This window comes from Saimiri boliviensis, chromosome 21 (genome assembly GCF_048565385.1).
Source record: "Saimiri boliviensis isolate mSaiBol1 chromosome 21, mSaiBol1.pri, whole genome shotgun sequence".
NCBI lineage: Eukaryota > Metazoa > Chordata > Mammalia > Primates > Cebidae > Saimiri > Saimiri boliviensis.
Window position 1 is genome coordinate 5,573,194 of NC_133469.1, and position 13,700 is coordinate 5,586,893.

General features: G+C 46.3%; 1 protein-coding gene across 5 annotated transcripts in view; it reads left to right on the forward strand.

The window, feature by feature from the left end:
- Positions 1-13,700, forward strand: part of TBC1D22A (TBC1 domain family member 22A) — a 366,614-nt gene that overhangs the window by 136,367 nt on the left and 216,547 nt on the right. For all 5 annotated transcript variants that reach the window (XM_074391214.1, XM_003932758.4, XM_074391215.1 and 2 more), the window contains one exon: positions 3,272-3,386. In XM_074391214.1, the coding sequence (XP_074247315.1) occupies positions 3,272-3,386 (115 nt within the window). The remainder of the gene's footprint in view (positions 1-3,271; positions 3,387-13,700) is intronic.

Sequence of the window (13,700 nt, forward strand, 5' to 3'; positions counted from 1 at the left end):
CTGGGTGAAGTTGGGTGCGTCCTATTTGCCATATTGGTTTTCTCCAGCAATTAGGCTGCTGAGGGTAGTACTGCATTCATGCTTATGAGTAGATCAGGCTAGAGAGAGACAGCGTGTGTGGCTGCGTGAGACAAGCTCTCTGAAAGTGAGGGCCTTGGCAAACGGTGGGTGTGCTCCACTGCCTAAATTTTCTCTCTCTCTCTCTCTCTCTCTCTCTCTCACACACACACACACACACACACACAGTGTCTGTCTGTCTGTCTGTCTCTCTCTCTCTCTCTGTGTCTCTCTCCGTCCCTTCTCTGTCTCCGTCCCCTCCCCCCAGCCCTGCAGCGCAACTGCCCCCTGCTCTGGGTGGTGCCTGCCTTGACTCTCCCTGTCCGGGGTGCGTGCTCCGGGGGCGCTGCACCACCAGCTCCCTGGGCTGTAGAGGACACTGCATGGTGACAGAGCTGGGTCTGGTGGCTGGTGGCTGCCATGGCCCTCTGGACGTGCGTGGAGGGATGTCAGTGGCCCTGGGCACCCTGGGCCTTCTTGGTGAGGAGGTGTTGGGCAGAGTTTCCCCGTTTCTTCATGACTCTGTGTGGTCAGCTTCCGTGGAGTCACCACCTCTGTGTCATTCCTTTTCCTCCTGTTGCTCCTCCTCCTGTCCTTGTGTGGCCCCTGTCCCTTCCACCCTGTGCTCCCTTTTGGGGGCTCAGACGCTCCTCAGAGGCTTGCTGGTGAGCAGACTTAAGGGCTGTTGGGCTGTACCCCTGTCCTGTGCCTGCCTCATGCACCTGGCCTGCTTGTATTCTAGTCTCACACGCTGTCCCCTGGGCTTTCTTCATGACCCAGTGGCCGGGCAGGACAGGGGCTGCGCGTTTGTGACTTGTGGTGAGGTGCTGTTGACCAGGGGGCCCTTCCTGTTGCTGCCCTGCGCGTTCATCTCCCTCTGGGGCCACCGAGGGGCTGCCCGCAGCACGGCTCCACTGGCTGCTACTTGCAGCTTGGTTAAATAGCACTGTCATCATTTGCTAAGCTTCTGTGCATGAGAAATTCTTAAATGGCACTGTGTTGTTGAGTGGGTTCAGTCTTTGATGCTAAATATTCAGTTCTGTCTAGAACGTTGTGGACTGAGATGAAAACCGTGTGTGGATTTATGTGCATGAATGTATATTCATCCAGCAGCGCCCTCAGGTGCCTGCTGTGCCAGGCGGTGGCTCTGTCACTCATTGGACCAACTGTGTGGACGACAGGCTGGCGATGCCACTCCAGATAGCGTTCCTTGGGTTGAGAGACTTCACCTGTCGGCCCCGGTCCCTCCTTTGTAAGTCCTGGGTGGATGGTGATTGTGGGGATGGGGAATGCCAAGCCCAGTAAGGTTTAGGATTGTAGGCGACGCGGGAGGCATGGAGTCGTCTGGGCGCAAGTGTGGGTGGCTCTGTGGGGCCGAGTGTGTATGGAAACGATGGAGTTCATGTGTGTTTCGGGCGTTTGCTCCTGAAGTCTCCCTTCTGTGCCTGTGCCTGGTTTGTATGGACAGGCCTGGATAGAGCAGCTGCATCCGGCCTTAGCTGGCAGGCAGCCCGGAGGTCAGGCTGGAGCCGCCAGCCAGTGACTCAGTGGAGAGGAGTGGGAACCGGAGGGCCGCAAAGTGGGAAGTGGTTGGCTCTTCCTAAAAGAGGCGGTGAGGGATCAGGCGGCAGCAGAGTCTTCGAGGAGGGAGCGGTGCTTGAAGAATTCTGAAAGCCAGGGTAGTCGAGACTCCAGGTGCAGGAGGGGCAGGCTTTCCAGGCAGTGGCAGGAGTGTGGGCTGACGGCTGGCAGGCTCAGTCGCAGAGGAGCGCTGCAGCTTAGTGCAGCCAGAATGTGGCTGGGGAGACCCTGGGGCAGGGGCTAGACTGAGGGGCGGGGGTACTGTGCTGGGCCTGTGGTGGTAGAGGGGCTCTGTCGGTGGGGGGGTCTTGAGCTCTGTGTGTGTGTGTATGGTGTGGGTGACAGGATTGCTGTGCCTTGGTATAACACAACCTTCCTTATGAGTGAAGGTGGGAGAGAGTGAGTACAGGGGATGGTGGAGAGAAGGGTCAACTGAATATATTGGGAGCATTGGAAGGGGAAGCGGCTGGGCTGGCTCCTGCACGCCTGGCTGGGTAACTGAATGCCTGGGGAGGTTTTTTTTTTTTTTTTTTTTTTTTTTTTGAGACGGAGTTTTTGCCCTTGTTACCCAGGCTGGAGTGCAATGGCGCGATCTCGGCTCACCGCAACCTCCGCCTCCTGGGTTCAGGCAATTCTCCTGCCTCAGCCTCCTGAGTAGCTGGGATTACAGGCACGTGCCACCATGCCCAGCTAATTTTTTGCACTTTTAGTAGAGACGGGGTTTCACCATGTTGACCAGGATGGTCTCGATCTCTCGACCTCGTGATCCACCCGCCTCGGCCTCCCAAAGTGCTGGGATTACAGGCTTGAGCCACCGCGCCCGGCCCTGGGGAGGTTTTGTAAGTGGTGAAAGATGTTTAAGTTTGTCTTCCTGAATGCTGATAACTTTGCGGAGTTTATAAAGAAACCCGTTTACTTTATGAGGAAAATTTAGAGCGTCCATCCACTCACGTGTCCATCCATTCATCCTCTGGCTTGCTCACCCATCCTTGCCTCCCTCACTGAGGGGGTCTTCACTGATAGGCTGGGGGCCGCTGCACCGGGGCCCGAGGGGTGTGGAGGAGCAGAGAGCTCCTGCTGTGAGAGCCGGCTTTGGGTGGAATGGGCCAGGGGTGGATGAAATGGGCCACATTGCTTGTGAGACAGTAAATACTTAAGATAATTGAAACTTAAAAAAAAAAAAAAAATTAAGGGCCATACATGTGGCTCACGCCTGTAATCCCAGCACTTTGAGAGGCCGAGGTGAGTGGATCACTTGAGGTTAGGGGTTCGTAACCAGCTCAGCCAATATGGTGAAACCCTGTCTCTACCAAAAAATACAAAAATTAGCCAGGTGTGGTGGCATGTGCCTGTAGTCCTAGCTACTTGGAAGGCTGTGTTGAGAGAATTGCTCAAATGTGGGAGGCAGATGTTGCAGTGAACCGAGGTGGTGCCACTGCACTGCACCTGGACGACGGAGTAAGACCCCGTCTCAGAAAAAAAAAAGCAATACATATTTGTTTACATTTGAATTTTAATATTAGGAACAATGAAAAAATATTGATAATACACATTTTGAGTAACAGAATGCTTGCATTTTAAAGTTTCTGCTGTGTTTACTTTTTGCTTTACCACCTGTTCCATTTTCTTTCAGATTTTTGAAAGGATCTTGTTTATCTGGGCAATCCGCCACCCCGCCAGCGGGTATGTTCAGGGGATAAATGACCTGGTCACGCCTTTCTTTGTGGTCTTCATTTGCGAATACTTAGGTAAGATTTCTCGCAAACGTTAAACGTGAACTTTAGTGCACTTGCTGTGTGTTACTATGCATAATTATAAAAATACCAAAAATCACCCTTCAGTTTAATGTCATTAATGTTAAGTAATCTTAGAGAAAGAGTTTTCTCGTTGACAACAGCTTCCAAAATGTCTTTCATCCACGTGCCCGACCACTGAAGACATGAAGTTGCAGTTGTGATTATTAGTATCTTCTTTTTAACAATATGTGAAGATAAATAGTGTACGTGGGGAGTGTAGTTTATTTTGAAGGCCAGCACAGTGCTGGCTTTCATGGTTTGAAATTGTTTTTTTCTTATTTACGAGATGGAGTCTTGCTCTGTCACCCAGGCTGGAGTGTAGAGGCGCGATCTTTGTTCACTGCAACCTCTGTCTCTTTGGGTTCAAGTGATTCTCCTGCCTCAGCCTCCGGAGTAGCTGGGATTACAGGCATGCATCACCAAACCCAGCTAATTTTTGTATTTTGAGTAGAGACGGGGTTTGACGATGTTGGCCAGGCTGGTCTTGAACTCCTGATCTCGTGATCCACCCACCTCGACCTCCCAAAGTGCTGGGTTTACAGGTGTGAGCCACTGTGCCCATCCAATGGTTTGAATTTAATGGATAAGGTTAATGTGATAGAATATCAGTGGCATATTTTGCTTACAAGCTGAAAACCAAATCTTTAAGTGCGTTTCTGTGGCATTTCATCACTTTTCTGCTTTTGATATACTAGTAACGTTTTGTGTTCTGAGAGTATTAATTACTTGTAACTGGCGGAACAGTGAGGTCGAGCTGTGCTGTTTCTGAGTACTGTGTAAACTTTCTTGATCACAGTCAACTGTAACAGAACTGAATCTGTTTTGAATATGTTTTAAGTTAAAACCTCTGATGATAAAAGTGAGGATCTCCTTTTTAACTCGTCTGTGAGTAAAAAACAGGAGAGCAGGGACGTGACTGTTTTGTTGCCGCATTTGAATTTAAACTGGTTTTGTCTTCCTGCAAGCCTTCCAGGCCTGGCGCTTGCCCGTTTTCGTTATGTGCTGTTTTAGCCTTTGCAGTTCGTGGTTGGCTTCAGAGTCGCACCCTTCCTGTAATCTGGAGAGATGAGCTTTACCCAAGGACAGATTATCCTCCGAGGATGGGGACATAGCCACGTAGTGAATTTCATTGCAACCCCTCTCACACTTTGTCCCCATTTATGATTTCATAGGAGGTTGCCTCATTGCTAAGCAACTAATGAGAGCTGCTGCGCTCACTCCCTAATCGTCTCTTAAGTAGAGGAGAGGCCGCTCCTGAGGGTGCTTGCTTTTCTGCCTCTTACCCCTCATTTGGCAGATAATGAAAATGCTCTTAATGATCCTAGAACAGTAGGACCTCTGTCAGTAGACTTCAGCGTTGTTAATTGAAAGGAGAAGTTCAACTGAGATGTGATTAGAGAATTGATATTCCATGTTAAATAGACCATTTAATTAATGTGGTAAATAAGTTTGTCTTAACTGCTTTACCACCAACTTCTGTTGTAAGACCCAAGTGATTCTTAATGCATTGGCCTGATTATCTGCAAGACAGGAGGAAGGGGCATGACCACGATCTTAATTGTCCAGCAGAAGGAAAGACAAGGGAAAATGGAATTTGTGTCTTGTAAGTGGTGTTTTCAGATGAGCGCAGGGACACTCTCCCTGCCTTCCCACATCCCCCATCACACACACATGCACACATCAGAACACAACTACACATTGTGGGTGTACAGTGTCACTTCCGAACATCTGTGTAAAACGTACCATTTATTTCTGTCAGTTGACTATGAAGTGGACCAAGATAAATGTTTGGTCCCGATTTCACATGTGGTTGTGGCGTTTGTAGTCCTTTCTAGATCTTGCTTCCTCTGTTTGGGGAATGTTCATTAGTATAGTCCAAGTCCATTTCACTTTGTTGTAAAGAAACGTTTACAACATAGTATATTACAAATCCATTTCATTATGCTGTAAAGACACGTTTCACTTGCGTGGGGCGCTGTCCAGCTCCCTTAGGGCTAAGGTTTTGTCATTCACGCAGCCCTTCATGGAGCCCCTGCCCTGGTGCTGGGTCTGGTGCAGGGCGCTGGGTTGGGAGGTGACTTCAGTTCAATTCAGCGAGTGTTGACAGAGCATCTGCTGACCCTGTGCTGTGGGAGCCGGGCAACAGACCAAGGAAAGCCTGATCCCTGCCCTCTTGGAGCCTGTGGTTATAGCACAGGAGACAGATTATAGATGAGTAATTTAAAGTCTTAATTAAAGTAATTAGCGTTCACATTATCAACAGGAAGTATGGGCTGCTGTGAGGACCTGTCCCCGTTTAGGGGTCAGAGGAGGCTTCCAGGATGAAGTGACATTTTAGCCATATCTCGTGGGATGAGGGGGAGCCAGGTTGAGGCCGGGCGTTCAGAGAGGGCAGCAGGAGGGCCAGCCTGGAATCCAAGGCGCAGTGACAAGTAGTGGCACTGGGAGGAAGGGCAGGGCCGCCTGGGCTTCGGTGCTGAGAAGGAGAAGCTTGGGGTGGAGTCCCAGGGTTGTGCAAAACCCCCAGCCACGGTGCTTGGGTTTTTGTCTTTGAACATTGAGTCTGGCAGCTGCATGGCTGAGATTGGAGAGTTTCTTGGGAAGCTCACAGACCAGGGACTCGCAGCCTCCAGCACCGACAGAGGCACGGGTGCCCTTCAGAGAGGCTGTTCTGGTTTGCTGAACTCTTAGTTTGCTGGGTCTTCAAGCAAGTCAACCTCTGATGCTCTGCTTAGTGAGGCTCTTCAAGTGGACTGTTCCTTCAGATGGTAGAGCCTGGTAATGGGAGTCTGGTCTCGACGCCTGAGCACCTGCCAGTCCTTGGGCCTCCTGCCCGTGGCACTAGCCTGGGCGTGCGCTGCCTCCTGAGAGCTGCAGCTGGCCTGCTTCTGGGGACGACCTTGCGTTGCTACTTGGATTTTTCTCTTTCTTTGATGTTGAAGTACAGGACGGAATCCCAGTTAATCGAACGTGTAAGAAATCCCCTGGGTGTGGGATTTCTTCAGGGGCTGTCTCGCAACAGCAGACAGATCCATGAGCCCTGAGTGGGAGCTGGGCTCTTTCTGGGGACGTGCATTCGCCACGTGTCCAGGGCCCCTCAAGATCCACAGCTCCTTGCCTGCCGCGTGCCCCCGCTGGTTCCCCGGCAGGAGGGAAATGCTGGAGCGTGGCAGTGGTGCCCGTGATGTACCAGGCAGGAAATGGCCACTCCTGAGTAGCCAGGCCCTTCCACTCGGCATCCTGCTTTCAGGGTTCCTCCACGCATCGCGCATCAGTGCTTCTTCCTTCCTGTAGCTGGATAACGGTCCGTGGTGGGAACGCTGCACGTGTTTCTCCACTCAGCCGCTCATGGACGTTTCAGTTGTTTCAGTTTTTCGACTAATGTTGTTTCCATTTTTGACTAAGATTTTGACTAACAGGCATCACATTGCTATGAATATTCATGTACAAGTTTTCACGTAGATGTGTGTTTCCATTTCTCTTGGTTTATAACCGGTAGTAGAATTGCTAGGTCACGTGTAACTGCGTTTAACGATCTGTCGGACTGTCTTCCCACGTGGTGGCTCCATTTTCCACGCCCGCAGCAGTGTGTGAGGACCTTTGTTTCCTCTTCCTGCGTGAGTTTGTCCTTATCCTGGTCAACATTTGTCATTATCTTTCACTCTTTTTTTGGGTAGACTTTAGTGAACTGAGATTTAAAGAGACCGAGTTCTGCCTGTTACTCTCAAACTGTGATAAAAACTCTGAGGAGAAGAGATGTCGCCTCTAGAAATCATTATTTGCAAAGATAAATAAATAAATTCCTGGTTGCTGCTGTTTTCCCCACGGCCCAGCACACCTGCAGTGTTGACAGCCTTCTTGCCCAGTGCCAAATTCCCTGTTGTAAGAGGCAACCTTTATGTGACTGTTTAACCATCTTATAATGTATGCACACGCTGTTGTTTTCTTCCAGGCTTAAAGCTGAGTAATAGGTATGCATATGTATGAATGAATGAATGAATGAATGAATGAAGGAGAGGGACAGTCTTGCTTTATTGCCCAGGCTAAGTGCAGTGGTGTGATCATGGCTCATGGCAGCCGCAACCTCTCAGGTTTAAGTGATGCTCCCACCTCAGCCTCCTAAGTAGCTGGGACTGTAGGTGTGTACCACCACGTATTTTTTGTAGAAGCAGGGTCTTGCTATTTTGCCCTGACTGGTCTCAAACTCCTGGACTCAAGGAATTCTTCTTCCTTGGCCTCCCAAAGTGCTGAGATTACCGGCATGAGGCACTGTGCCTGGCTTAAAGCTGGGTATTTTCTCATTATTCTAATAATCATTTGTTCATGTCCTATGACAATTACACCATAACTTTTTAGAAGGGAAATATGTAAAGGTAAAATTTCCATATATTCCCTGAAACTCTTGGAGACTGTGATTCCGTTTCATTCCTGACGTGTGCTCTGTTTTCCTTTTTCCTGTCGTGCCTCTCCCGGGTAGATTCACTGCTCCTCGAATCCGGGGACTGTGTCTCACGTGTGTGTCATGCTTTGTGCAGAGAAGCTCAGTACCTTGGAGAAGCTCTGTTGAATTGGATCCCTACAGAAAGTTTTGTGTTTATGGAGCACTTTGCTTATTAATATTTGTTTAAACATCAAAATAATATATAGCACTTAATTTTTGAAGTTAACATTGTTTATCTTGGCTTCACTTCAAACTCCGCCTCCCAGGTTCAAGCTGTTCTCCTGCGTCAGCCTCTCAAGTAGCTGGGATTATAGGCGCCTACCACCATGCCCGGCTAACTTTGTATTTTTAGTAGAGATGGGATTTCACCATGTTGGCCAGGCTGGTCTCGAACTCCTGACCTCAAGTGATCTGCCCACCTCGGCCTCCCAAATTGCTGGGATTTCAGACACAAGCCACCATGCCCGACTAGTATGTTATTTATTTATTTCTAACTTTTATTTTAGGTTCATGAGTACATGTACAGGGTTTTCATATAGGTAAATTGTGAGTCACAGGGTTTTGGTGTACAGGTTATTTAGTTACTCAGGTAATGAGCATAATACCTGATGGGTAGTTTTTTGATTCTCACCCGCCTGCTCTTCACCCTCAGCTAGGCCCTGGTGTCTGTGGTTTGCTTCTTTGTGTCCATGTGTACTCCGTTTTTGGCTCCCACTTAGAAGTGAGCGTATGCGGTATTTGGTTTTCTGTGCCTGCAATGGTTCTTCTAGGAATAATGGCCTCTACCTCCATGTTGCCACAAAGGACATGATCTTCATTCTTTTTTATAGCTGAATAGTATTCCATGGTGTGTAAGTGCCACATTTTCTTTACCCAGTCCACCATTGATGGGCATTTAGGTTGATTCCATATTTTTGCTATTGTAAATAGTGCTGTGGTGAACATACACATGTATGTTTCCTTATGGTAGGAGAGTTGATATTCCTTTGAGTACATACCCAGTAATGGGATCGCTGGGTTGAACAGTGGTTCTGTTTTAAGTTCTCAGAGAAATCACCAAAGTACTTTCCACAGTGGCTTAACTATCTACGTTCTCACTAGCTGTGTATGAGCGTTTCCTTTTGTGTACAACCTCGCCAGCATGTTATTTTCTGACTTTTTAATAATAGTCTTTCTGACTGGTGTGTGATGGCATCTCATTGTGGTTTTGATTTGCATTTCTCTAATGATTAGTGACGTTGAACATTTTTCATGTGTGTGTTGGCCACATATTTGTCTTTTTTTTTGGAAGATGTCTTGTGTCCCTTGCCTACTTTTTAATGGGGTTGTGTTTTGCTCATTAAGTTCCTTATAGATTCTAGATATTAGACCTTTGTTGGATGCATCATTTGCAAATATTTTCTCCTGTAGATTGTATGTTTACTCTGTTGATAGTTTTTTTTTGCCGTGCAGAAGCTGTTTGGTGTAACTAAGTCCAATTTGTTAATTTCTGTTTTTGTTGCAATTTTTTTGGCATCTTGGTCATGAAATCTTTGCCAGGGTCTGTGTCCAGAGTGGTATTTCTTTACGTTATCTTCCAGGGTGTATATGGTTTTAGGATTTTTATGTAAGTCTTTAATCTATCTTGAGTTGATTTTGGTCTAAGAAAGGGGTCTAGTTTCAGTCTTCAGTGTATGGCTGACCAGTTATCCCAGCACCATGTATTGAATAGGAAGTCCTTTCCCCATTGTGTGCTTTTGTTGATTTTGTCAAAGATCAGATGGCTGTAAATGTATGGCTTTATTTTTGGGTTCTGTGTTGTGTTCCACTGGTCTCTGTGTCTGTTTTTGTACTGGTGCCATGCTGTTTTTGTTTCTGTAACCTTGAAATATAGTTTCAAGTATTCCCACAAGTATATTTACAAGTCTGAATATTGTGATGTCTCCAGCTTTGTTCTTTTTGCTTAGGATTACTTTGGCTATTCAGACTCTTTTTTGGTTCATATGAATGTTAAAACAGTTGTTTTCTAATTCTGTAAAAAATGTCATTTATTGGTAGTTTAATAGGAATAGCACTGAGTTTGTGAATTGCTTTGGGCAGTGTGTTCATTTTAACAGTAGTGATTCTTCCTATCCATGAGCATAGGATGGTTTTCCATTTGTATGTTCATCTCTGGTTTCTTTGAGCAGTGTTTTGTAATTCTCGTTGTAGAGATCTTAAATGTCCCTGGTTAGCTGTATTCCTAAGTAGTTTATTCTTTTTGTGGCTGTTGTAATGGGATTGTGTTCTTGATTTGGCTCTCAGCTTGGACATCGTTGATGTATAGAAATGCTACTGCTTTTTCTACACAGATTTTTGTGTTCTGAAACTTTGTTGGATCTCTCAGATCTAGGAGCTTTTTGGCAGAGACCATGGGGTGTTTTAGGCATAGAATCATGTTGACTGCAAACAGTTTGATTTCCCCTCTTCCTGTTGGATGCTTTTTATTCCCTTCTCTTGCCTGATTGCTTTGGCAAGGACTTCAGTACTGTGTTGAATTGGAGTTTTGAGAGTGAGCATCCTTGTCTCGTTCCGGTTCTCAAGGGGCATGCGTCCAGGTTTCGCACATCCAGTGTGCTGTCGATTGTTGGTTTGTCATAGTTGCCTTTTACTATTTTGAAGTTTGTTCCTTCATTGTTATAGAGTAATGTAAAAACATGGCTTTTAAATACTTTTAATAGGAACAGTGTAGAGCTAGTGGAAAGCATAGGTACGTTATGAAGGAGCAGTTAAAATACTTGGGCATCCCACTGTTGAGAAGACTTATCGAAGCCTGTCTCCTCACTGTGCAGCCTCCACTTTGATTAAGATCCATTCTCCCCGCACAGCCACACTGGGAGGGCTGGAGGAGGGTCTCCCTACTTTCTCTGCTCCCAAGAGACCAGTGGTCATCTGCGTGTGGGGAGTCCGCACTCTACTTCAGTTCCTTGGGGGTGACACCATGGTATCACCTCTGTGTGGCAAGCAGTGTGGGGCTGGGCCCTTCCCCACCTCTTGCCCCACCCAGGAGTAGGCCTCTGAGCTAGCCTGGGTCTCTTCTCCAGGCTGCTCGGGTCCCAGTGTCTCGGTCTGCGCTGCGGGGAAGGAGGACTCATCCGGCCTGGAGCCTGAGCTGTGGTTCAAGCCCGTCCTTTGCGCCGGCGTCCCAGGCCCTTGCCGGCTCAGTGCTCACTCATGGGTTGCCGTCCTGTGTGTGGCCACCAGGCTGTTTCCTGTATTTCCTCCAGGTCTTTATTTCTGTGCATTGTATTTACACTGTCAAGTGCATATTATCTATAACATTTTGTTTCATGTTTTCCCCCCATTTAACCTTACAGGCTTTTCCATGTACTGAGAAATCTTTATAAAAATCATTTCTACCTTCTGTACATAGTACTGTATTGAGATCACGTAGCGTAATTTGTGAAACCATCCACTGTTGTTGAAATTTTTTTAGTTTTTCTTTCCTTTAGGCATGGTGCAATTTTGAAGCAAAGCCTGTACTTCTCAAGCAGCAGCTGTCATACTCCTTTTAGGTTTGTTAAATTTGATTTTGAATTAAGGAGCGTTATTCTATCACCTTGAATTCCACAATTTAAGGAGAAAATTGTGTTTTAGTTTAAACATTTTTAGCATAGCAAGAAACAAAGCAGTGTTTGCCCCGCTCCCCATCTTTGATGCCTCCGCGCTGCTTAAATGTAGAAACAGCCTTGACTGAGTGCCTTGGACTGATAACTTGGAGTGACCGGGTATTGGTTGTGCTGCCCGGGAGCTGTAGGACTACGTTTTGGAAGGCAAAGAGTATTTTGCAATGATTCACACCATCAGTATGTTTAATATCTCATGGACTTGATTTTTTATGTCATTTTCTCTTAAGTTACTATTGAAAGCAAATGTGCTGTGGGATTGGAATAAACAGTGCATTTACTTAAGAACATTAAGAATATTTATTGTGTGGTGGCTCATGCTTGTAATCTCAGCACTTTGGGAGGCTGAGGCGGGTGGATCACCTGAGGTCAGGAGTTCCAGATCAGCCTGACCAACATGGAAAAACCCCATCTCTACTAAAAATACAAAAATCAGCCGGGTGTGGTGGCGCATACCTGTAATCCCAGCTACTCAGGAGGCTGAGGCAGGAGAATTGCTTAAACTCAGCAGGCAAAGGTTGCGGTGAGCCAAGATTGTGCCATTGCACTCCAGCCTGGGCAACAAGAGCGAAACTCTGTCTCACAGACATACGCAAACACAAAGAATATTGATTTTTATATTATTGTTTGTAAGTCAGATTCCTGAAGCATAGGTTGTTCTTAAGCATGTAGTTTTGCCCAGAGAGGACATTCTAACATATGGCTCCTGGAGCTGGAGGCCTGCTCGAGTTGTGATGAGCATACCGTCGCGGTGGCGGGTAAAATCCCTGCAGCCAGGGCGACACATGAGAGGAGTAATGCGGAGAACATGATCAAGGCTGGATTTTAGCAGCCCTGCCATTCTTTTGCCTATTTCCATTATCAGAGTATTAATAGGGCTTTGAGTGACAGCTAGGGCAAGAACAGCTGGTGCTAGTTTCTCATTGATAAGTTACAGCTTGAGAATGATTTGTTTTAGCTTTCCTTGTTTGCATTTACATGTCACTTTACTCTACCTTGTTTTTTTGCATTGTCTAAACCGAGGCTACTGCCAAATACATCCTTCGCCTGACTTCCTCAAGTGTTCCTCATAGCTTAGGTGCCTGTGTCTCCACAGTTAATCTCAGAAACACCGAACGGTAAAAACCAAAGCATCTGAGCGTAGCACATTTTCTGTGGTAGTTCTGTGAGACAAGTTGAGACAAGCAGAGAGCTCCCTGGGGTGGCTGGTGGGTGGGACAGGAAAGGGGCAGTGGCTGGCTTTGCGGCCCTGAACTGACGGTACAGGTAGCACAGCTTAGTATTGCCCACGACTCATATGGATTCGTATTTTCTAGTTAAGAACATTTTGGAAATAATTAGGGTAATGGATTTACTGTTCAAAAATTTGGGAAAATTTAATTACTGTATGGCTTTATCATTTCAGAAGCTGTCACTTGAATGTTTAGCTAATTTTTTTCTGGTCTTTTAGTCTCTAGACTCTTTTTTATAGTGGGTATTATATAATCTGTTATGCATGCACATTTCAATATTGCTTTTTGCTTGGTATCTAAGCATTTTTTCAGTGTCATCAAACATTTAAAAAAAATGCCTTGTTTAATAGTAGCAACATACTGCTTTTAATAACGGTTAGAAAAACTAGACAAATAAGCCGGAAACTAGAAGAATAAACAACATAGAAAACCAACTAGATCTAGTAGATATCCACGGAACACTACACCAAGCAGCAGCGGGACACACGTGGGGCCTGTGGAGCAGCTTCTAGAATAGACCATCTGCCAGGCCATCAGACAAGCCTTCATACTGTTGAAAAGATGGAGTTTATACAAAGCGTGTTCTTTGACCACAGTGGCAGTAAGTTAGAAACCAGTAACAGAGAGAAACTGGAAGAAAGTGACAAATGTGTAGACATTTTAGAACACACACTAAATAACCAGTGGGTTAAAGAAGAAATTCTAAGGGGAATTGGAGATTGTTGTGAGATGAAGAAAACGAAAACATAATATATCAGCACTCATAGGATGCAGTTAAAGCAGTGATCCAAGAAAAGTTTATAGTTCTTACTGACTGTAATTAAAAAGATCTCAAATCATTAACTTTCCTGTTTCAGAAACTTAGAAAAAGAAGTGCAAAACAAAGCCAAAACACACAGAAAGGAGAAAATAATGAAGACTGGAACAGAAATAAGTGAAACACAATAGG